General features: G+C 44.4%; 1 protein-coding gene across 1 annotated transcript; it reads left to right on the top strand.

Moving 5' to 3' along the window:
• Nucleotides 1-4,965: 4,965 nt before the first annotated feature.
• PRR15 (proline rich 15) lies at nucleotides 4,966-7,614 on the top strand. Its single transcript, XM_062602107.1, has 2 exons — nucleotides 4,966-5,139; nucleotides 5,597-7,614. The coding sequence occupies exon 2, from the start codon at nucleotides 5,606-5,608 to the stop codon at nucleotides 5,972-5,974; it is 369 nt and encodes a 122-aa protein (XP_062458091.1). The 5' UTR covers nucleotides 4,966-5,139; nucleotides 5,597-5,605; the 3' UTR covers nucleotides 5,975-7,614.
• Nucleotides 7,615-25,157: the final 17,543 nt, after the last annotated feature.

Consider the following 25,157-nt stretch of genomic DNA (forward strand, 5'->3'; position numbering starts at 1 on the left):
ACTGGTACCACATTCATTTTATTTCTAAGCAAGAGGTAAGACTACACTTTGCTATACACATAACAGACTCAAAGCTCACACAATGTTTATGCTTAATGAAGGAGGCAGGGCTGCAGGGGCACTTGGACTGAGACTCTGGGGAGGAATGTATCAGGTTTGGGATCTCTTCCGAAATAAGGTGCTTGAAAGACCTGAGCTGTGCATTACTGTCAAATTTAGGATACACGAGGGACTGTGTGTGTAGTGTTGGGCAAAACTCTGGTTTTAGTGAGACCTTGGAGAGGTAGCAGGAGTAAACAGCTGGGCTGAAGGAAGGCTCAAAGTCACACTGTGAGGAGGTGAAAATGAAGGTAGGTACTGAGAGTGGTTTGCAGAGTACATGGAGCAGCTGTGTCTTTTATGATAAGCTCAAACACTGCAGAGTGAGTGCAGTACAAATGAGACACTGTGAGATGATTAACTGTGTTTGCACACAGGGCCCTGCCTGCACTCATACCCAGAGGGAGGGCGTTTTCCTAACCTAACTAGGCTGCTGCTGTCTCCCTGTTCTTCCCAACTGGAGATGGAGACAGCCGACAGCCTCTCCTGCTCTACCTTCAGCTGCTGCCAGCATCACACTCCCACATGCAGAGTACAGAGGGCAAGGGCAGCCTGCTGCCCTGATCCTGCTGGTGGCTGGGGCCAGAGGGGGCAGAAAAGGAGATGGGGCTGGGAGGAAGGCTTGCAGAAGGGTCCACAAGTGGGCATTTCAGCTGTTCAAGCTGCCCAGAGTGTCAGCAGCTGGAGAGGCTACATCATTTTCCCTTGATGCTGCACTATCCCTAAATCTTGCTGTACACATGAACCTGTGTGGCCACAAACCTATTCCAAAGCTCCATCACCCGTGTGGTAAAGAAGTTCTTCCTTCATGTTCCTTCCTGTGTTTTAGTTCATGCCCGTTGTCTCTTGTGCTATCACTTGGCATCACCGAGAAGAATCTGGCCTCATCCTTTTTACACCCTCTCATCAAATACTTACACACATCGACCAGGTCCCACTCTCTTCTCAAGGCTGAAGAGGCCCAGCTCCCTTTTATTTCTTTATTGACAAGCACAGAGTCAAGGTCTGCAGAAAAGGGAGGATGATTTGAGTGCCAACAGACCCTCCTGCCAATAACCAAGAACTGATGAAAACTCTGAGTAGGAAGGTAATTCACAAACGCACAAGGAGAAGAATGCCATCTAACTGGATCTTCAAAGCAGAATTATATTGCTATATCCCCTACAGCTATCTAAAGGCAATGAAGAGACTATAGGGCTCATGTATTGATGCTCTCAATCTTATCTCCATTTTATGTTCTTTAGCTGTAGAGATTAATTCCTTGATTAAAGATCATGGCTGAGATTCAGAAAGCTGAACCTTAGGGAACTATGATTATAGCTGAATGCTCTGGGGCTTGCAGATTCGGGACATCAATGGATCTTGCATGGGAGCCATACTTTACATTATCTTTCTCTGAAGGCATAGTATTCTGGATATAATTATGCTGATGCTACAGCTAGAGCCAGGACTGGGAGTTCAAAGCCTCAAGGCCCTGGATTATTGCAGGATGTTGTAAGGACTACAGGTAGGAAGAAAGCTTGTGCCAGCTGGAGCCAGTGCTTTATAAGCTACAACAGAAATGCGAAGCTGGTTGTAAGTGGAGAAGCTACTTATAACCAGTTCAGTTCACTTATAACCAGTCAGGGTTCAGTTTGCAGTAGACTCGGGGATAGCAGGATCCAAGCCCATCAAAGTTCTGCAAAGCCTGACGAGGTGAGGGTCAGAGTATTCTCTCTTTCTTGAAAGCATGAGCCATCTGTTATTAATCCAAAGGTTAGGAGGAGTAGGGTTGGCTCCAGGATTTTAAACTGTAGATAATGAAGAACATAAACTGCTGCAGGTAATATTTGGTGATACCTGATTTTCTGTTCTACTGTATGGCAGGCATGGGTATGACCAATGTGCATGAAGATCTGTATTATTTACCACATGCTGCTGCCCAAGAACATTAAGAGATTGGGGCTCCATAGGTATGCATAACAAGGTAACAGGTTAGGTACCTAAATACTGAGGAACCTGTGTTATTACTACTGCATGCTGCCCAGTTCTCAGTATTAGGAGGGCCAGTGTCAGTACAGGACAGTTAAGGTTTTCTGTTGTTCCAGACATTAGCTTCACAGGGTAGGGATCAGGGACAGACTTTGGAAATCTAAAGCCTAAAGAACCGAGTTGTTACTGAAGTTGCAAAAACTGCAGTGTGCTGGCCTCAGTAATGATCAACTCTCTCTCCCTGTTCAGTGTGTGGGTTCTCTGCTCAGGAGTATGGATATTGGATGAATTGGGGTTTTTTGCAGGGCCTAGGAAGAGCTAGGAAGGAAGGGTACTGGTGTCAACAGCCACAAATACTTGTATTCTGTTCTGCTGTAGGAACAGGACCTTACTTTTATCTTCAGATACCATGATAGAGGACCAGTTTTATTAATGAGTATAGTAGCTGACTTCCATGCATTGAAAAGAGTGGGTTGTTTTACCTTTTTATATCAACATTGTAAATTTATGCCTAGTGAAGGAACGCACTGAGTGCTGTTGCAGCAAGAAAAGGGCAGGACATACATTTTCACTGTCAGAGCTGTTTTCATATAAACACTAACCTTAGTGACAGTCTTGCGGAACAGCATGTTGTGACTGATTCCCAGCAGTGACTTTGAAATGCAGAGCAGGTTTTGTTGTTCTGCACCACCACATACACACACAAGCAGCACCCTCCCACACGCACGTCTCTTACAAAGCTTTCCAACCTGCCTGTCTCTTTTCAGCAGACCCTGCTTTCAGCAGTGTCGAAAAGGACAAACCTCTTTCACTGAGAGACTCTTTGAAACAGGCTTGACTGGGAAAAAAATGCACCAATTTGATATAAGTCTGGCTTTATGTGAGCTAAGAGGTCAGGTCTATGGTAATCAAAATAATGTAAGTAATACAGCAGTGAATGTTCTGTGTAAGCTTGTAACCAGAATGGAAGCTATAAATGTCAAACAATAACATTGTGAAATAGGCATTTCAAAATAATTATTACCTTTATTTCTCTGTAAATTCCCTTTTTCCTAGGCAGTCCCCTGGGACACAAGATGAGGAGAGATGCTGGTGCTCTCTTTCTCTAAAGGTACAAATAAGTAGCAAAGGAGCAGGTCATATTCAGTAGGGGAAACTTGACCTTATGATCTGTTACTGTCCTTAGCCCAAGAAAGCCCAATGCCCTGGTGCTACCCATCTTTGAAAATGTTAGTTGCATACGTGTTAGGAGGGAATGTAAAGGCTGCCTTTTCTCACTGGAAGTTACTGTTTTATTCCATAGGAAAGATATTTTTTTTTTGCTGCTGATATTAGTATAATAGACAGTTTAGAGCACTTTCAAGTGGTGTGTGCATCCATATCTGAAAGCCGTTGGTTTGAAGAGAGCAATCTAGAGAGTAATGTAAGTGCACACCTCAGGCTCCTCTCCCTCAGTAGCCTGCAGTCACCAATTTCCATACATATTTATGGGCTATTCAGAGAAGCTGCAAGTAGCAGAAGGTGATCTGCAGACGATGAAGGTGAAATACCACTGCTCGCACAAACTCCTCCACATGATCACAGACATCCCTGAGTAAGTGTGTAGGTCATGGGAGGGGTGTTAGGCATCAAGTGTGTGTTACAGGGCAGAGCTCTCCAAAGAACAAATCACCATTTTTAACACGTGGTGTGGTACAAGCAAATCTTCCTTCTCCTTTCTGGATGAACAAAACAAGGTAGAAACATTTGTATGGCCGTATCATAGAACCATAGAACCATAGAATGGGGTGGGTTGGAAAGGACCTTAAAGATCTAGTTCAACACCTCTGCCAATGCCCACTAGACCAGGTTGCTCAAAGCCGTGTCCAGCCTGGTCTTGAACACTGCCAGGGATGGGGCAGCCACAGCTTCTCTGGGCACCCTGTACCAGTGCCTCACTGCCCACACAGTGAAGAATTTCTTCCTACTACCTCATCTAAATCTCCTCTCCTTCAGTTTAAAGCTGTTCCCCCTTGTCCTATCACTACATGCCCTTGGAAAAAGCCCACTCCAGATTTCTTATAGGCCCCTTCTAGGTACTGGCAGACTGTTAAAAGGTCTCCCTGAAGCCTTCTCTTCTCCAGGCTGAACATGCCCAACTCTCTCAGCCCGTCTTCATAGTAGAGGTGCTCCAGCCCTTTGATCATCATGGCCCTTCTCTGGACTTGTTCCAACAGTTCCGTGTCCTTTTTGTGTTGAGGACACCAGAACTGCACACAATACTCCAGGTGAAGTCTCATGAGAGCAGAGTAGAGGGGCAGGATCACCTCCTTCTACCTGCTGGTCACGCTCCCTTTGATGCAGCCCAGGATATGGTTGGCGTTCTGGGCTGCAAGCTCACACTGCCAGCTCATGTTCAGCTTCCATTCAACACACCACCAAGTCCTTCTCCGCAGGGCTGCTCTCAATCTATCACCACGCAGAAATTCAAATCCCAATTTTAAGCCAGTTCAAGTAAAGATACGAGACGGCACTGCCTCTCTTAGTGGGCCAGCTACATTCTCCTTGGGTTTTTCACAGAGGCAATTGAAGACAATTCTGTTTTCTCTAATGCTGCAAAACCTTCACCTGCGCTCACCCGCTGTGTGCATGCACAGAACGTGTTAACGTGTTACCGTGTTAACGTGTTACCGTGTTAACGTGTTACCGTGTCCGCCACGCAGGCTGACCCCATCGCCTCCGCTGCTCAGCCCGGGCTTTCACTACGCCCTCACCCGCACGAAGTCCCCCCCAACCCCATCCCTGTCCCTTCACGGCAGGGTGTCCCTTTAGGGGGTCACGGACCCTCCTGCGGCCCGGCCCCGCCCCGCCGGAGCCGCGCAGGTGAGAGGGAGCCGCCCGGGCACCGGGGCCGGCCACGCTGCCGCTCCGCCCATAGGGGCGAGCCGGGGGCCGGCCGACACCTGCCGCGGCCGCAGAGCCGCCGCTCCTGCTGGCCTCTTGCGTCCTTCCCGGCCGCGGCAATGGAGCCGTAGGGGCGGCCGCTCTTCCCCGGGGGGTAAGGAGAGAGCTCCCGCAGGCGGCGGGCAGGTCAGTGTTGCCTCCTGTACCTGTTGCGCCGGGAACCGGCGGGAGGGGAGGAGGGAGGAGGGAGGGAGCGAGAGAGGCCCCATCGCAGGAGGTACACGGGCTCCATCGCAGGAGGTACACGGGCTCCCGACGGGAGGCAGCAGCCCCAAGGTACCGGACTTCGGGGTCCACTCCTGGGGCTCGCGGGCAGTGAGCGCAGGGAGCGTGTCCCGCGGCTCGGCTCCGGGGCTTGATTTAACTGTCCATCGCGCACGGGGAAGCGGGCAGCGCTTCAGAGCCCGTCACCGGGGCTCGGCCAGGGGCACAGACCGACATTCCCCCCCCCCCCCCCCCGGCTGCCGGTGCCAGACCCGCGCCTCCCCCGGAAGCGTTGCCCGCCTCTCCCGCGCTGGGCAACAGCGGCGGAGGGGCCCGGGGCCCGGCTGCCAGCCCGCCCTCGCTCTCTTCTTGCCTGCAGGAGCCCGAGATGGCGGACAGCGCCGCGGCCACCGCCGCCCCCCGCGCCGGCGTCAAGGGCGGCTCGGCGGGGCCCTGGTGGAAGTCGCTGACCAGCAAGAAGAAGCACAAGGAAGCGGCGGCCGCGCCGCCGCCCCCCGCCGCCGCCGGCGACGCCCCCGCCGAACCCCCCAACCCCGGCGGCAGGGAGGAGCAGTCGGTCCCGTTCGGCAGCGGCGAGGCCGCGGCCGCGGGCGGTGGCAACCGGCGGAGCCTCCGCGTCTCGCACTCGGGCCGCTTCAAGGAGAGGCGGAAGGTGCGCACCTCACTGCTGGCCGACAGCCCCGACGTGTTCGACGGCGGCGGTGCCGCGGGCCATGCCGCCCAAGGGGGCGAGTAGCCCAGGAGGGTTTCGCCCCGGAACAGCCACTGGACAGGGGGCCGGAGCCCGCGGCTGCCCCACAGCCCAGGTTGGCCTCGCTTGGCCGCGTTGGCAACGTGGAGCGGCCCCCCCGGGCCTGACCAGGCACTGTGGGGAGCCCAGCACCTCATGTGGACAAGTGAATCGCATGCAGTGTCACGCCAACACCGCCAAGACCAAAGCCCCAGGTGACGGGACGCTGTGATTGTCTTAAAATAACACCAATAAACACCCCACTCCTTGCACTGTGGTGAGCGGACTCCAAGGTGCTATCCCAGGGCCGATGCTGGGGTCCCTCTACCTTCCCCCAGCCCTTGCCAGGAGCCAACATGCTGACGCCTCGGGCCAGTAAGCCAGCTCCTCTCGGGCCGAGGAGGCGCTCTGCTGCTCTGTTCTCACGCGCTGTCTTATCGAAGGAGGGGGAACAAAGTGCTCTTAATGTGCTCTTTCAGGGCTGAGGACCTCTGGTGGGGCCATGTGGGCTCCTGCCCTGCATTCGCTGACACACCGGGAGCCCGTCCTCTTTGCCCTGTAAGGGTCGAAAGAGAGGTATTGTGAGAGGCAGGTGCTTGCATTGCCCTTGTCCCACACCACATTGTATTTAAATATGCAAAAAGCAGGACTGTGCTGGTGTTCTCCCTCTCCTTACTGTGTAATGATAAGCGGATTTTCAGCGGCTGGTCTCCCATAGCTCTGTTACAGAGGGAGGCAGCTTGTTGTCAAGCAATTCGTGCTATTTACCTAGGGAACACATGAGTTTTGCATAATGAAGATGAAGAAATTATGTGATAAAATGTAAATTCTCTTTTGGGAGATGGGGCTAGCACAGGTAGGGTTGTACTAATGTGGAAATAGGCTTGGGCACAACTGGAAATGTTCTTTACTGTTTACCATGTCCAGGGCTTGTGAAGCAAGATTAAAGATTCCCAGGATTTCTTTTGATAGCAAAATAATGTGCTTTAACTCTGGTAACTGTCTGCTTCTTTTGACAGCTCCTGGATTTTTGGACAAAGTAAACTATAAACCAGATTTGTACTGGTGGTGTGCCTTACAGAGCAAACTCTGCTAAAAACACTCAGCAATTACACATTTCTGGATAGTAGGTGATGTAGCAACAATTGATTTATTTATTTTAAATGCATTCCCAATATACTTTGTAGTTTTTAGACCTTTTCTGAATGTGAGATAAGATATTCCATAGTGGCAGAGACTGAAAATCATTTCCTAGGAGTCAGGTATTACAGAGTTATGATTTTGTTTGGCTGTAACTAATGATTCAAGGTCAATTAAAAATAAAAAGTGACCTGAAAGAAACAAGAGCTGAGTTCCAGGTGAAAATACCAAGTAAAACAGTCACTGACAGTCTGGGCAAGTGCCCCGTGGTTCAATGTGTGTGATAATACATAATGGACTTTGAAAGCTCCTGTGTGATAAAACACAACCTAGCTGGCTTAGGTACTTACTGGCCTGTCACTCAGCTGCTCCTCCAGACTCTGAAACCCAAGGACAGAGGGATAGTAGCATCAAATCTGTTTCCATGAAAGCTTTTTATCTACCCAATGTATGGACATATGCTCTTCTTATTTAGTAAAACCACAAGGTTCTGGGTCTGGACTCCCTTTTTGATGTTCCTGACTGCATGCTGACCAAGGAAAGAGCTGGGGGGGTTGTGCGGGGAGCTCATAAATGTTTCTCCTTGGAGATGCTTTTATTACATGGAGCCTCTTCATTCAAGGGGCATCTGAAATCCTTCTGTCAAGAAGCAGCAGCTGGAGCAAATGCAGCCTCAGATGAAGGGGTGCAAGAGAGAAGGAGGGAAGTTTGAAACCTGGGAACGCAGAGATGAAGAAGAGCCTGTACTTCAGCTACGGCTAGCCCGAGGCTAGGGGAAAGGAGGTGGAAAGGGGTGGCTTTGCTGCCACGGTTGTCATACTGCATTTTGGAAGGCAACATTTATTTCAGGTGAACAAATCTGCCTGTGTTTGTGTATTCTAGGGCCCAAAGAAACTTTGCTGTATGTGTGTGTCCAAAATGGAAGAACAAGTAAGCAGATACTGCACTGATGCATTTCTTACTCCTGTGTTTGGTGCAAGCTCTGTGTGGATCAGATCTTCAGAGGCCTGAGTGTGCAGACTAGTGCTTTGCAGATCTCATGCTGATGCTTTTCTGCATTTTTAATCCTACACTACTGTGAAGATACAGTTTCCTCTCTTCTGCACCCCCGAGTACCTCTTTCTACAGTGAACATCCATTTGCTCTTTGTAAACATTTCAGATTTATTAGTGGCAAGTCTTTACCAAGGCACAAGATAACTCCCAATTCGGGTTTTATTTGAGAAGTCTGGTATGCTGTTGAGATGGCTGCTGTTAAGATTTTATATCAATACCGGTTAATATGTGACTAAATATTCACTGTGTCTTAATCCTTTCATGTTGGAAATTTGGTCAGAATACCAAATCAATAAATGCACATAAAATGACTTGCAGCCATCCTCCATCTTTATCCTGACCTTGAGCTGTGGGAAGGAGACGTAATTCTATCTTCCTGCTCAGTCAAATCCTTGCTTCAATGAATTTGATAGCAGCCACTGAAAAACTAGATCCATGAGAAAATGGGCTGACTGCCTCGTCTCACTTTCCCCACCCTCCTAGCAAGGGCCACGCAGCAGTATCTTTAGGTTAGTACTGACCCATGTACCCCAGCGAGGAGTGAGAAGCCCTGTTGGCCATAACCAGCTTGCAGTGCAGAAACAGTCCTCTTTTTTTCTCAGTCTGAGTATCAGATAAAGTTTTAATTAATCTATACACATGTAAATGAATTAAGCTGATACAGAAAAAGGTGGCATTTCATGGAGCACCTGCATTACATGGGTTTTTTTAACCCTTAGAGTGGAGAAAGTTTAACCTTTCTTTTGTGTTGGGGAATACTTGCTCGGTTATAACAATAGTGCACTTCTACGCATTGAATTATTAAAAGCCTCTTGGCATTCTTAATATAGGTATTTTCCTCATCTCCTTTATAAAGATCATGCACCACAAGGTAAGTGTAGGAAACAGGGCAGCTGAGAAAGTAGTTGCTGTTTGTTTTGAAAAGCAAGCAGTGACATATTGACGAAATAAATGGGAATAAGCAGACAAGGTTCAGCCTCAGCTACATCAGCTGTAGTGCAATTTTCTTAATATTATTCTAGATACTACCAAGGATTGCAGGGTTGGGGCAAAAAAAATAGACATTCAGTAAATAGAGTGAACTTTTCAAATACACTTGCAAAGTATATGCCTGCTTATTCCTGCTCTTGCCAAAACTAAATATACATCTCTTAGTTAGCTGCCTGGTGAATCATTCCCTGCTATTGTAGGCTGGTCAGCCTGGACCTCAACAAAGATTATAGGGAGCACCTGCAGAAAACGATCCTAAATTGGAAACGCTGGAATAAATGCCTTGAAAGCGTCAAGATTTTTAACCTCAGATGTTATGTCAGGGTATGACTTAAACTGAACTGAAAGACCGGAGAGGGGTATCCACTGGTTTGGGGTTTTTTTGTTTGTTTGTTTGTTTTTAATTCTGTTTTCACTGTAGTACAACCAATGATAATCTCATATTTGAAATATCAAGTCACCTGTCCCTTAACAAGATAACTTTATACAAGGTCTACAGTCTAAAGGACAGAACTCCCAGCCTTAGCCTGGGCAGTACAGCTGGATGCTGCATGCTAAAGCCAGTGTTTAATTTAGCTCATTCAAACATCTTATATTTAATTGGAAGAAAAGCTGTTTCAAGTGCAGGTACAAACTGGAAGCTCATTTTGTTGCCTTTTGGGATCCTATCTGGTAGGGCAAAAGAAGGAAACACAAACCTGGTATTTTCTAAGATGTCTTTAAAAAGCTGAGGTGAGAGAGGGTTGGTTATAGAATTATATTTGAAACCATATAATTACACCACTTTGAAAATCAAACCTTTCTCCTTCATCACTCTTTTATTGTAAGTTAGATGGGAGACCTGCTGGCTCTGGTTTTTCATTTCAGAATAAACCAAAAGGGATAAAGTTGCTCAATTTTATAAACACCAGAAGTAATGAAGTAGTCTCTTTTTATCTGTTTTATCCTTGATGACACATCTACAATCCACAAATAGCTCTAAGAAACAATATTTGGATGTAGTCTTCAACTAAAGCATATTGATTAGCAGCTGCAGCTTACAAAATTGACTTGGTGCTCATCTCTCTAGATAAAGCAATATAACATCAGGTAATACGTGTTTTGGGGATAGCAAACAGTTTTCCATGATAGCTGTAAGGCATGATTTTAAATGAAAAATTTACTCTGGTGAGTAATCTTCATCAGATCTAAACATCATGTTTTGTGTGAGTAAGAATGAGTTAGAATGTTCTTCAGGGTATTAGTTACCAGACTATCAGATGGTTTGGGATGCGTGAAGTAGGCTCGATTCTCAGGTGCAAGCCTGTGTGTGCTGTGAATATTCTGCCACCTGTTTGCAATGCTTAAGGTCTTTATCCAAAGTTACTATCTATTATGGTAGCTCCTTTTACACTAAGGAAGTAAAAAGCATGCTCCTCTGCATTACTGAAAGTAAGAACCATACCTATGTATTGTCTGTTAGAATGAAAAATGAGAGGTGCTGGGCACTTGAACTTTGGTGGCTTACTCTTCTTTTTTTTTTGTTCCCTGCTGACAAGTTCATTTTGCTATCCAGGTCTTTGTTTTATCCCCAGCCTGTGAATGTGTGAGCAGATAAAGTATCCGCTCATCTCACAAGAATTGCTCAGTGATGGGAGAGTGGCCAAGGAAAAAGGAAAAGTTGTAATCGATCCATTTCTGCATGTGCTTCTGGGCACATTCCTACTCAATTTTGTCAACAGGAGCAGAACTGAGCCTTAGTCTTGATTCTGGAAACACAGCTACCTGGGAACAGAAGGAGCCTCATAGCCTGCACATCCTTAGTTGTGTTATCTTGGCATTCATTTTCAGTGACAGAGGTTTCCAGAGTTGGTTTACCTAACATCATTGGGTTCAGGACTAGGAGCATGGTGTAAACTTAAAAGAGACATCCTACCAACAGTACTTCTAGAAATTATGTAGCTCAGACCTCTGCAAGGAAGACAAAAAACCTATTTTCTGGATCCTGTATTTTTGGGTTCTTTTCTAGGCATACCAATACTAGAGCAGCCTCCTTGCTGGACCCTAAAGCAACTACAGAAGTAGGATCGATGAAATAGGCAGGCTTGCATAATACACATAAACAGCATTTTGCACTGGCATTCACTTGAGGAAGAGACAAATCAATGACTAGACATTACACTGAGCATTTAAAGGTAGTTTAATTCTTCCTGCAAGGCTGGGAAGCTATAATCTGTTCTCACCTGGCTAGCAGTAGATATGAAAAATGCCTCTAGGTAATGTATTAGCTATCGCAGGTATTAATTAACATCTGCTGAATTGGATCTGAAATGGAAAACAGTGAGGAATCACATTAGAACAGCAAACATTGCTGACCATGATTGAAACCACATGAGCATTGGAAAGCTGAAGCCCCATTTTAAATTATCAGTTGAAGCACTTAAAAAATTATCTGTTTCTGTTATAGACAGCTGGTTTTCCTTCATTTGTATGTTTTTACTTTTCTGCTGTAATAGTTTACCAACAATTACCTTTTCAGTGAGGAATCATAATCACTATATACTATATAAACTATATACACTATATACTATATACGCTATATTACCTTTCTAGTTTCATTTATTGGTTTTCTTTTTTTTTTTTGTTTGTGCTGAAAAACAAATTCTGCTGGTCTTGTCCCCTGCAAAACATTTACACAAAATGATACTCCTATGACCCATGCCTAAACCTAGGCTCAAGTTAATAACAATGCCTTGGAGTGGTGGAGAGCTCTGCAGAAGTGAGCTCACCACTGAAGACTCTTCCTTTCATCTTCCTGAAAAGAAGCATGCATCGCCTCTGCTTTAAAGAAAGGAAATTCAAGATACAGGGCTAAAGTAAAGCTTGTAAGTACCTGAACAGAATGACGCATGTAGTCTGAGACCATGCTATGCTGAAAGTGCCTGAGAAAACCAATCTGCGATAGGTGGTAGCAAGAGGTTCAAATGGACTTTCTAAGGTTTCAGATCCCCGAGAGGAACCTTTGGATATGTGGGAGTTTTAACATCATTTAAACTTAGATGTCATTGCACAGTTACCTCCAGGACCGTTAGGGGTTCTGTGCATTGTAAACTATGGCTGGGATTTTAATGAGAACCTCAGAGACAGGCAGAAATGGAACTGTAGTTTTATTTGTGGCATTGACATCGCACTTGTACACATAGGAAAAACAATTTAGTTATAACCTAAGAAGTGTATTTGAACTAGCGTGGTTGTGTGAGTATATATCTCCCCTCATTCTGCTGCAGATTTCCAGTGTGCTCAAAGGGTCACGTTGACAAAAACATTGAGGTGTCTGATTGCACTTTCTTCAATGGTGTCTCAGTGCCTTTGTGGATCTAAGCTTCAGTAAGACCTCTTAGAAGAAGGAGCGTAGTTACACAAAACTCTCAAAATTGTACTGAGGTGAGGCAGTTACAAAGGTACATTTCTGGTTTATTTACCAAGGCAAATAGAGTTAACAATGCAAAGGAGCTGCCTAATTACACATGGGGGTTTTATTCTGTATTTTCAGCTGTTCGTGCTGAAGCAGTGTAGCTCCTCTCTCCCCTCTTCCCTGGTATATTCTTGCTTTCCAGCTGCTATTTGATCTTTTCCAGTCTTGACTCAAAATTAGTCCTTACAGAGCCTCTCAGTGAGATGGTTTCAGCTCAGCCCCGTGTAGCATTTCGGCAGAGCCATTGTTCTTTTGTCCTTTGCGTGTAGATCAGCTTTTACTGCTAAACCACTTCTTTAGAAACCCCAGTGAAATCTCCTCTTGTGCTTTTTGTCTTAGCTGAGAACAACACCAAAGGTTGAAGATTACTTTAAGTCCTGAGGTGTGTGGAGCCCCCCATCCCTCCCTGTGTTTCGGTGTTAGTTACGGCTTTGGCCTTTACCTGTTTTGCTTTGCCAGCCAGCATGGGCACGCCCTCAGCCGGCACAATACAAACCCGTTTCATTAAGAGCTATTCAAGCTCTTTTTAAAACCGTTTACTTCAACAAATGCCCGTGTCAAGCAGCAGTCATACGACACCTTTCCAAACCCTGCAATCCACAGCAGAAACCAGCTATACAATTTCAACTTGCTTTTAGTTCTGAACCATCACCGTATAGATCCTCAGCTTGTTCCCAAGGCTGGGGAAAGGTCACTTGCCAAGGCTTTGCAGGTCCTGTGTGCAATTTGCATGCTCTGTCGTGGTTTCTGGAAGTGATACCAAGAAGTCTGCTGTCTGGGGAAGAGCAAAAACAGCAGTACAAACTGGGCTTCCTGGGACTGGTAACTTACGTATGTGAACGCCCAGTGTGTGCTAGCAAGTGGAGTATTCCCAGGAGGTATCAGACGCCCAGCCTGGCGTCATAAGATGCCACCTGCCAATACGTGTGAAGGACTTGCATTTAGGTGTGGACCTGTGCAAATCAGCATAGCCTGTTACCCGCAGGAAGCATTTTGAAAATGCTGTCCTTCCCGTCTTGCCTGGAGATGGTGGCATTGGCTGGAGCAGCCCTGCGCACCCCCTGTGACTCCACGATGGTGCTGTTCTGAGAAGGCTTGGAGTCTGGCACACCTCTCCTGGAGCATCCTGGTAGTCCCTTGAGAGGAAACAAGGCTTGCTAAACCAGCAAAACAGAAAGTAAAGCTGCTATTGCAGGAGTTAGTGCCACAGGGATTCTGGAGGAGCAGGTCTTAAATCCTCTTTGCCAAATCAAAGCTACTTGTGCTTTGGCTTGTGGGAGCTGTGTTGCTGCTGCCTTTGCTGTGACAGCTCCTCCGCCTGCTTTCATCTGCCTTTAAGTAGTGTGGTAATATTGTCATGTGGATGTGTTTGACAGATTTGGGAAGAGGTGTGGTTCACTGAAAGCTTGGCTAAAGAGCTTGGAGAGAAGTCATTTTTATGTGATAAAATAAAGCTACATTTTTAGGGAGAGTTCCCCCTCTCTAAGGTCCTTATCTGTTAGTGAGCCACCAGTGAAATTCTTGTGAATGAGAGCTGCGGTATCTTACCTGAAGATGCAGCTGCTCTAGGTGCTCTTTCACTCCAGTAGAAGCTGTACATGTTCTGAGAGACCTTAAAACTGAGACTCATTTTCTTTGCTAATGGATTAGATCCCAACCTGTAGGAAACTTCTCACTCAAATGATAGGTTTAAGAAAGCACATTGATAGTCCTTTTTTATTCTGATGGCAATGTAACATCCCTGTTAGATTAGTCTTGCTGTGGTATTTGCTCATTAGACCACCTGATGGCTCTGCTTTGGACAGCTGCTCTGTTACTCTGTGCTGTTTATCTTCACTCTGAATATGCCTACAGGCTATTAAAAGTGTGCCTGAGGAGGAAGATGCTTTGCTCTATCAGGTAGTTAGAGAAACCTGCCCATCCAACAGACTGGGAATATCTGCAGCCTCAGGTAACTCTCCTGACAGAGATAGATTTGAGTCCCCTCAGGCATGAGGGAAACACAGTTGAGATAGCCAGGTTCCTTGATAAGTGCTTTAAGTGTCAGGCTAGCTATATCAGTGCTGTTGATGGGGCTCAAAAACTATTAGGCAAATTCTAGTGAGAAAAGTCTCTGGAGAGCTATTAACACAGAAATGGGGTTATAACCCCCCAATGGGAACTTCACAAACAGAAAGCCTTGATCTCTTGTCAGAAGTGGGAGAGCATAGTAGAGGAGCTATGCTGTGTTCATCCTGTTAAAGAAATGAGACTGTAGGACATGGGACTATTTGCAGTCACTACTGTCTGAGGGTACTGAACTAGATGGACTTAAGTCTGACCTGGTAAAAATCTGTCTTGTTATGGCAAAATAAAAGTAAGCCTTATGAAGTTCTATGGAAGCAATGGTGCTGGCCCTCAAGCTCAGGAGGAGATCCTGGTCTCTGGAGCATGCCTTGTTGAAAGCACATCCCAGCAGAAAGAGAGGACACAAAAATGTCGTGTCTTGCCCCAGGACTTTCACCTGAGCCCAGCATGGGAACTTTGAGGAGTCCCAGCCTGGAATGGAATCCCAAAAGCAAAGCTCCTTAGAGAACCTGGGATTTGCTAGCAGGTCAGAAGTCATGCATTTTACTTGCACCAGAGCAAGGACCGTTTACCCAAAGTACAGTAAGGTCTGCATTTGTGGGTGCTAATTCCTCTGTGGTTCAAGCCTAGCAGGCACCTTTTGCAACTGCTGTGACGAGCTATATCATTGCTATGTTTTATCTAAACGTGCCTGTACTTTTGCACATCGTGTACTAATTTGTAGGCAGATAATATTCGCTAAATGCTTTTGAATGCCTCTGCATGGGAGCTGCATGAGCAGAAACGATGGCTTTCTGCTCCTAGGGGTGAATGAGTACTTGGCAGGAGTCCCTGTGCCTTCACTGGAACATGAAGTATCCTTAAAATGACTTGTCTTATTCAACAGTAAAAAGAAAGCAAGCCAGCTCCAGGCACCCACAGGGTGACATGACATGCTGGTTTTTATAGCAGCTAAACTGTCCAATGTTCAAACAATAAAATATTCACAATTACACAGCAGTAGACAATGTCCTTCCTGCTGCAGGGAGGGGCTGATGTGAAAAGCTTTTCACCCACATCCTTTGGGAGGATCTTGCATCCTCAACCTCCTTCCCAACGCAGACACCCAAGCCTGTCAGCTCCAGGAGCTTTCCTTTTGCAGTAGATGACAGCTCTTACACTCGTGTACTCTTTCTAGCGACTCTCCAGATTTTAAACCCACCTACCAAGGGACGTATTTTTTGTATCAGCTAAGGTGTAACCTTGTGATGATCTGGAGTGCCCTGGTAGAAGTTTAATCTGCGAGAAGAGTGAGACTTTTACCTGTACAACTCCAGCTGTGTAAGGCTGCCCATTGCATAGTACCTTTTGTGTGTACATGAAATGGCTTAACATTGATCATTTCCTGAGCTGGCAATCTTATAATGGATGGTCTCCAGCCTTAGCCTCATGGAAACTGGCTGTCTTTTTGAAGCACTGTGATAAACCCAGGGTAAAAAAAAAAAATCACTAATAATACTTTTTTTTGTCATCGGTACTTCAGGATCTATTTAAAAAAAAAAAAGGAAAAAAATTAAATCCAAGTTTGAGGTTTTTTTTTTTTTAAAGACATCGACGAATTTCTGTGCAGCAGGAGCTGTTGCAAGTTGCCTGACTAACTTCAGGCAAGGTGATCAGACCACCAACTTTTAGTAACTACTGAGGTTTTATGCTGTATGGATTATGAATCCCAGGCTCAAACTACTGCTCACATGAGTCTTCTCTCACCCTCTTACGCAGTTCACAATCTTTGTGTTGGGCGTTGATAATAGCTGCTGTTATTGATTCTGGCTCTCCTTCAGGAGTGATCCTGTGAGGAGGATTTAAGCTTTCCATAACATTTAAAGCTTTTGCTCTTTGATGTATTAGTCTCAACACTCACTTTGTCCTCCAAGGTTCTGAGAGGCATGCTGAAATTGCAGATTGGGACTTCAAGGGAAAATACATCCATGAGATTCCAAGAGGTTTTAATCAGGCTTTTAATTACTTTAAACATAAATATCCTAAAGCTTTATTCATTGGGAACAGCCATATAAATGGTAATTTTTTGTGTTTGCAGGCCTTCTTTCTGACACTGATGACCCAGGTAAAGACACAGCTTTCAGAGGTTTCTAAAGCTGTCTCCTATCCACAACTAATCATACACTATAGGAACAGCTTAACTTAGCTCAAATTTAAGAGTACTGTGTATAACTAAAGCAGGAATAAGACGGGCCTATAATTTATTAGATTCCTTGGGGAGGGAGAGTTAATCTGATGTTCTTAACACTCGTGCAGGAGATGTCTGGATGCTCAAGGCACTACTAGGGACAAACAGTTCACTCTGCCAAATGTGGCAGAAGCAGAGCTTTAAGAAACAGCACACAGGTCTCTCTCCAGTTCAATGTATCAGCCTTGTTTTGTCTTGGGCCTGGAGCAATCTCAGCCAAAATAGTTTTTAATCCCTGCTCTGTCACCTTCTCTGGTAACTCCATTCACATCATGTGGTGGCTGCTGTCCTTTGCTCAGCTGTACGTAGCTGCCAAGTAAGGTAAAGGTAAAAGATGCTTCGTACTCACGCTCTGCAGTTCCTGAATTTTCTACATCATCTACATTTTAATTTCCTATCTTCATACATGAGAGGAGTTGACTCTTTCATGTGTTAACCACCTCTGCTTTTTACTGGTCTAAGAAAGCTGATCAATGGATTTCTCCCACAGTGTGTTTACACACACTGCCAGCTCCACAGAAAGCACTGTCAAGTTGCACAAGGCCAGTACCTGATTGATGGTCTGATTCTGAAAATACCCAAGAAGGCACCTTGAGCCAATCCCCCTTCTGTCCCCTACCCAAAGCATGAGGAATAAACTTTGTGCATTTGCTATGATTGCTGCAAATGCTGGTGGCTTTCAACTGTAAATTGCACCAGGGATGAAAGGTAGAAGGAATAGGTCTTCCAGCAGCTAAGGAGTAGAACATAAATGCTCTGTGTTGGTTATAGATGCAGCAGGGTAATCTGCCAGAACGGAATAAGGCATGATGGTATGTCTTCAGAAGTGACATACATACATTATAAAACAGGTTTGGATGTAAGTATTTATGCATGTTGTATGCTCTGTGATGGGCAAGCAATCTCATTTCATGCAGTCAGAGAAAACAGCTCAATAATGAACCGGGGTAGGGTTGACAGCCTGTGTTTATTGTTATCTGCATTATAAGCATGACTCAACACCTATTAACAAATCCTACGCTGGTGTTTTAAGTAGTAATGTACTAAAGCTGATCCTGATCCATGGCTGGTAGATGAAAGGACATTTAACTTCCCAACTGAGAAAATCTGCTGAGGATGGAAAAGCTTTCTTATTGTACTGCTGATATCTAATATTCAGTGGAGTATAACAATGGTTCCTGCTGGTCTCAGCCACTGTACAGCAACTTTGAGGTTCTTCTGCTTTTATTCTCCAAGTTTTGTATGCATGAAAGTCTGTATTTCCTGCTACTCCTGGAAAACAAATAATTACTTGTATATACACTGATAGCTTTATTGTGCTTTCTGACTGTGGTATCATTGAACCATAGGACAATACAGCCAAAACAACGCTTTAAGTTAAGTGTGCAGCTGCCACTGTGTGTATTATAAAATGATGCAGATTTGACTGCAGGATCCAGAGATGTTAAGTTTAAGAAAAGACATTTCCTTTTAATTCTGGGTGTGAAGAATGAGGCTGTAAACGTATAAAGGGCATGGGATTAAAAAGTTGTGTCTTCCACAGCAACCAGATCTAAAGAGAATGACTCCCTTGTTACTTGGGAAATAAATTATTAAATTGGACAAGAGAAATAGTCCTCTCATGAATCAATAGTCGTTCAAAAGACAAAGCAAAAGCATCCAAAGGGTAATGGACGGTCAGTTTCCAAGTGCAGGAAGTGGCTCTCAATGAAAAGTCAGTGGAGGTCAAGGTGAAAGTCTATTGATTATTCAGAAAAGGCAGAGTTTACATAACAGTCTCAAGACTTGGCAAATAAAATGGCAGATAAAAGTCAAAATCAGTGCAGTAATGGATCCAGGGAAGACAATCCTTACAATGGTAAACTCTCCAGAAGTTATTACTGCTCAGTAAAGAGCTTGAAACTGTTGTGGTGGCTATTTCAGCATGAATGCCAACTCCATGGTAGTCCAGAAAGGTAAATAAAATGTGAAGATTTATCTGTAAAGGAACAGATAGCAAAACTGAAAACTGCAAGCTCATGTTGTGACCACAGTCTGACTTTTTTTGAAGGCAATTCTGGTCCTTATTTGAGGTAACATACGGTAGGGCTAGAAAAGGTATAGAAAAAGGTGAAAAGATGATCAAAGGTTTGGAAAGGTTTTTGTTCAAGATGAGATTAGACAGATTTGGTTGGGAAAAAGTGCAGTAAAGAATAACACAGCTATTCAAGATCATGAGCAGCAAAGAAGGGTGAGCAGGACACCATTGTTTTCTCCCTCTATGCAAAAGCTTTGAGAAAGCTGTTTCTTTAAAGCAATCTGGATGTATTCTTCATGGCCAATGAGTTAAACTGTGAAACTTCTCATCCTAGGGTGTTGTGGAAACAAAGCATGTAAGTAGGTTGAGAAAAGCATTATGAATAAATTTGCAGGTAAAAATAACCCATCAAAACCTATTAAATACAAAGGTATGGGTTAGATCTCTGTCTCAGGTAGTGCTCAGCAAAATTGTTAGGGTCTGTAGGGTATAGTTCAGGAATATAATTGTGCACTCACGTTATTCTTCATAAACATCTGCTGCCGAGTGCCACAGAGGCTGGCTACTGGCCTGGATGGACCTTTGCTCGGATCAGTGTGACTGCATGTGGGCACCATAAACCTGATTGTTTGACAGGCAAATACACTGAAATTAAGTTTATGCATCAGATAGTGCTGGATGATACATGCTATCTTATGAGAGTCCTATAAAAAGTATACAAGCAGTTTATCATTCTCCTGCAAATATATTGCAGGGAGCTATTATAAACTGGCATGATGTGCTTGATATCTATGCTCTTATCAGACTTATCAGCACTAACTCAGTACTGTGTATTGATGCAGATTATATTATTTTCATAACACAGGCCATGGCAGAATCTTGGCGCCAGAACTTATGATAGTTTAAAAGGTTATTTCTCTGTTAAAGTCAAAGGGTTGCTTTGCAATCAAGGTTTTGTTACCAATCGGTCTGGTTTAATAATAAATTGAAATATGTAACATCTCAAAAGTTAAGATATGCTCAAACTGTGGGTCTGAGATGCATTAGAGTTCATAGTTTTAGATGAATCTCTGAAAACAAAACATGACTTCAAAGAACTAAGAGTTTACAAAATATTGCAAACCTGAATGAATTAATATCCTGAACCCATGTGGTAAGGAGGGCTGAGAAAAGGATTTTTTTTTCCATGATTATAGGGATATCCAGTCTAAAGAGTAGTTTATCTTTAATAGAGATCAACCACATTTTCACATTCATGTGGTACCATTCATTATCTGAGGAACTCTAAGTGTTTTACAAATGTGAGTTAGCTAAGACTTAATGTAGGCAGACACCAGACTAACCTCCTTTTCAGAATAAGACTTCACTGCAGAAAATGCACATAGTTTAAAACATTTCCCCCTGCAAAAGGCACTAAAAGTGCCTTCCTCTCATAAGGGGAAGGTGAAGACACCTTTCTCTTATGTCTGTACCTCTGCTGTGTGACATATTCACATTATTTTAATACGTTGCACTTTGTAATAACAACATACCAATTATTTACTAAAGGGATATCTGGCAGTCCAGTAGAATTCCGTATTTTGTCACAAAAGACACCTTTTATAGCTGTGGTTGAGTTCAACTGAACTTCCCTCTTTACAATCCTGTTCCTGTTGGCAAACACCACTTCTGCAATTGAATTTCCAGTGAGCTCGTGACTCACACAGTGCCGCCTTCTGCAATCCTGAGTGCTAGCTTAGAAATCACTCCTTTCTCTGGAATATTCCCTGTAGGTGAAGTTCACATACTTGCAACAGCAAAGCCATTGCTCACTGATCAGCTTACGTACCCTTTTTGAAAGAGGGGAGAGAGAGTATGGCATTTCAGGGAAGCTGGAAGCTGACATTTGAGGTGAGCAAAGCTGGTGGCTACTGCTGCCCTTCGCTACTATGAGCTACTGAAAATGGACGTTTGGGTTCACCTAGAGGATCAGTAACTGGAGATGTTTCAGCAAACAGGCTTTGGGGTTGGAGACGATGAATCACTCCACTTTAAACAAAAATAACCCACAAAACCAAATATCCCCATGACCAAAAGTTCAGTTTGTGCCCCTGCCAAACGGCTTGTGAATGTAAACAGTAAAGGAAGGGCAAGAAGGGAAAGCTGCAGGAGAGCACGGGGTAAGGCTAGTCCTGGTCAGCCATATTACTTCACTTCTGCCCTGCAGAGTTTTGCAAAGTGTGTGGGAAACATGGCTTCCTAGGAAATGGATGGGAAGTTTCCAAAGAAAATTAAAAGGCGGGTGGAAACAAACCTGGAACTCAACCAAGCTCAGAGCTGGCAGAGCTGACAAAAATGGTAAATTCTGCCTCTCCTTTGGCAGTCGTGGTTTTCAGGGAAAGCTGAGCTTCTCCTTGAAAATTCAGTCCCTTTAAATTACTTTTTGAGTTGAATACCCAAGTCACGAGTCACCGCTTCCTGCATTAGCTAGTGATCAGCTCATGTCTGTATCCGCTTAAATGCCTTGGTGTTTTCTGTGGAGTATTTTCCACAGAGTACTGAGATATGTTTAAACATCTTCTATTTTAAATGAAGAACATTTCAATTAAAGAAAATGAATAGAAGAAAGGCTCTCTCAGGGTGAGATGGAACAAAGAGTTAGCCTATCTTTCTTTTCTTTTCCTTTCATGGTGACGGTGCTTTATGCTCCCTGTAAAATGAGATGTGGAATTACTCATGCGAGTAGGCAAAATGTTCAGAAATTAATCACAGTTTTTTTCAGGGAGTTACAAACAGCAGCCTTTAGGATTAAACATCTGTTATAAGTAACGTCTGACCACTTAGCTTGAAACCTTTCACATAATCCAGAGACCAAGGCCTGCCTCACAACTGAGCTTTACAGGATTCTCATGTAATTCTGTGCAATTTTCAATAGGTTTTAGCCACACAGCTTCCGCTGCTTTCCAGGGAAATTCCCTCAGCCATTCTTCAAGTGTCCTTTCTAGGTTCCTAATCCATCCGGCTCACCTCAAATGAAGCATCTTGATGATTTTAATGAACTGAAATAAAACAAGGGGGAGGGTAGTTGTTGATTTACAGAGATATCACCATTCAAGACCCTGGGAATATGGCTGTTAGGAAGAACTTTGCTTTAGTATGGAACTTACCAGGAAAGTAGTGCAAAGACTTCATACGAATGACAGGATGAGGTAGCAGAACAACTAGGGCAGCGAGAATTGCTGCAGTCTGGGTGAACTCCATTACAGAAGTAAGTCAATGAAAGTGAAGAATGACAGTAATTTACCAAAGAGTCTATATCCTTAATGAGCAGAATATCCCTGTAATTTTACTGACAATGCATTTGATGTACTGTTCTCCAGTTCATTGCAGAAACAGCAGGAAGTCTCTTTGAAAGCAAAACAAGAAAACTACAGAAAAGTAATGATGTCTTCTGTGTCCAGGCCTCTGAGTTCTTTTCTTCTCTAAGTTGCATTCTGCCCCGTCTCCAGGAATGCCATGTTGATATTTGGAGTCCCTTAAACACTGTGTCTCATTTTTTACCCACCAACAGTGCCTTGAAGCTGTTGCAGAGAAAGCATTGAATCAAGAGTAGCGTGGCCTAGAAAGCAATACTTCAAGTCTGTTCTGCATTGATGAGACGGCAAATGGAGCATGCACCCAGGTTTGAATCCTTCAAGCATTAATAAAGAGAGAGGGTAAGTAAAGGAAGTCTACAGGAGGTACTTGATATGCATGAGCAGAAGCCTAGAAAGCATGATATATGAGGATAGACTGAAGAAATTAGTGGGTTTTATCCTAGGATGGAAAAGAGAGAGCAGGAAATGTAATGGTCTTGAAACACCTACAAAATCGCTGCAAGAAAGAATAATCTGCTTCCTGTGTCCTTGGTAACTAATTCAAGGAATAATAGGTCTTGACTACAAAAAGGGAACTTAGATTTGACATTTTAAAAAGCAGAGCTTGGAAAGTTGGCTTTTGCCATACACGGCTTTAAGATAAGAGCCTCCCTGAAATACACCTGACACTGCCTTTGGGCAAGAGGCTGGAGCCAGGGATCTCTTTGGATTCCTTCCAGCCTTCCAAGCAGTTGGTTGTGAAGGGAGAAATAATGGCTATTTGTCTCTACTGGCTGTTTTATGGACACAGGAGGAGCAATCCCACTGAGGAAAGAAATTTATACCAAGTTGATCTTTCTGAGGCATTTATTGGGTCCTGGGAAACATACTGGATGACTGCAATCCCTGTATGGACCTAGGATAATTTTGACTCCAGCAAAGACCATAACCACCTTCACGATACCTGGCATGTACTACAGGAAGGTAGAGTAATACAGAGGAAAGCCTCTTTCTGGGGAAGGTGCAGGATCTTTCTCAGCGGTAAGATTTGTAAGGGGTTGTAGGTGCCAAAACCCAGCCTTATCCAGAATGACTCTGAGGAGTGCAGCCACCTGGCCTTAGGGAAGCTGGAGCTATAAATGACTTCTGCAAAGTGCCTGTTAAAGGAATTAGTGGCTTTGATGAAGAAGCAGTAGATAAAAGCTCTGTAAGAAGTGGCCAACACAGGTGTTTCCATGGTCTGGAACAAACCAGTGTGGGAGGATTCCAAATCTCACGCCAGCGTGTGTGCTTTACTCACAGTGTGCCCACAAACATTTACCTTGTCCAGCCTGAGCAGGAGCCAGTCATTTCCTAACCAAGCAAAAATGCTGTTCAGATAGTTTGCAGCTATAGAAGCCTAAAGGAGGCATGAATCAACATGAAGGAATGCCTTAGCTTAGCCCCTTGCAGTGGTCCTTGGATGTTTCCTTTACACAGCGGGCACCACAGTGCCCACCCTCGAGCTGCACAAATCTGAGGAGACATCAAATATTCACATTCACATCTGTCAGCAGCAAGCACAGCCTTGGAGCAGTAAATCTGCCAACTCAGATTAGCAATTAGCAATAAAATATTCAATTATTAAATAGCAGCAAAAGGCTGTAGCTGAGAAGTTCTAGATCATGGAGTAAGAACTAGCATTTACTGTCTGCCCATTCAGTTCAGAGGTTCAGCTGTGCACCACCCTAGCATGGCTGGGTCTCCTTACAGCAAGATGAGGAGAGGCTCTCACTGCTTACTTGTAAACAGGTTTCACAGATTTCTCACTTGTTCATGGAAAAAGGAGAGCAGGTTAAAAGCTGCCTGGGTAAATCTACGGTGTCCTGTCTGAACACCAGAACACCAGTATCTGCAAATAAGATGGAAAAATGAAGGAGAGGACCCGGTTACAGTACTAGTGACAGTCCAAGAGCAAGCCAAAAACTATCAGGTTGGAGGGAGGCTGCAGAGTCCTTGAAGCAGGGAGACCTAGGTATGGTTGCGTCCTCCTCTGGGAGCACAACCTCTACAAGGAGAGCCTGCTCCCAGCTACCCTTGCTGTTGCTGATGTGGAGCTGGTCTGGCTTGCCTCTAGACAGAAGCATTTTGGGAGCTGTCTTGGTGCTTACTGAGCTATACCCCTGCCCCTTTACAGGACAATGTGATACCGGGTGTAGTTTCTCCCTTCCAAATGTGTTTGGATTTCAGTTTTAAACACAGAGAAATTGCAGGGGGGGAAAATGATCCTTAAATACATTTACTATAGAGTATGGCCTATAAAGCATACAAAAAGTTTATTCACAGAAATATTCATGAAAAGACACTAGGGTTTTTATTAAAAGAATTTTAAAAAAATGTACATATTTTTAGTAGTTACAACTTGACAGGTCCAGAATCTCAGTATCAGTGGGAGATTTTCATGGTTGCATTACCAGTAAAATCTCACATGAATTGGCTCTTATTTTCATGTCATGTAATGTTTTCCATCAGTGACATGGAAGAAAAAATAATTCCCAGTCTTAATGATTGCTGAAAGCTTGAGCTGATGCAAAAAGTGGAGGTAGCAGGTAAAAAATGAGGAAGATATGTTATGGATAGAGAGCAGTCTTGTTCTTCTGGTCACATCCTGTTTGATGTGTCCAAACAAAAATTAGCTCTTATGGAGATGACAGGGCAAGCAGACCATGAAGGGCAAGCCTTTGCAAGCTTCCAGTGGCCAAAATATCTACTATAAACCTTGATGTGTGAGCAGGAGAAAGGTGAGAATGATGGGGGAAGGCATATTGCCTCCCTCAAGCCACTGGTGTAGCCACTTCTAAAAGAACGTTTAGTTCATTTATCTGGGAATGATTAGAGAGAAGACCGATCATATAAGATCATACA

Source organism: Pezoporus occidentalis, unplaced genomic scaffold (assembly GCF_034315485.1).
Source record: "Pezoporus occidentalis ecotype Australia unplaced genomic scaffold, CSIRO_AGI_Poc_V1 ctg75, whole genome shotgun sequence".
NCBI lineage: Eukaryota > Metazoa > Chordata > Aves > Psittaciformes > Psittacidae > Pezoporus > Pezoporus occidentalis.

What these genes read in the sequence shown, in the direction of transcription:
- PRR15 (XM_062602107.1), top strand. Translation starts at nt 5,606, where the DNA reads ATGGCGGACAGCGCCGCGGCCACCGCCGCCCCCCGCGCCGGCGTCAAG.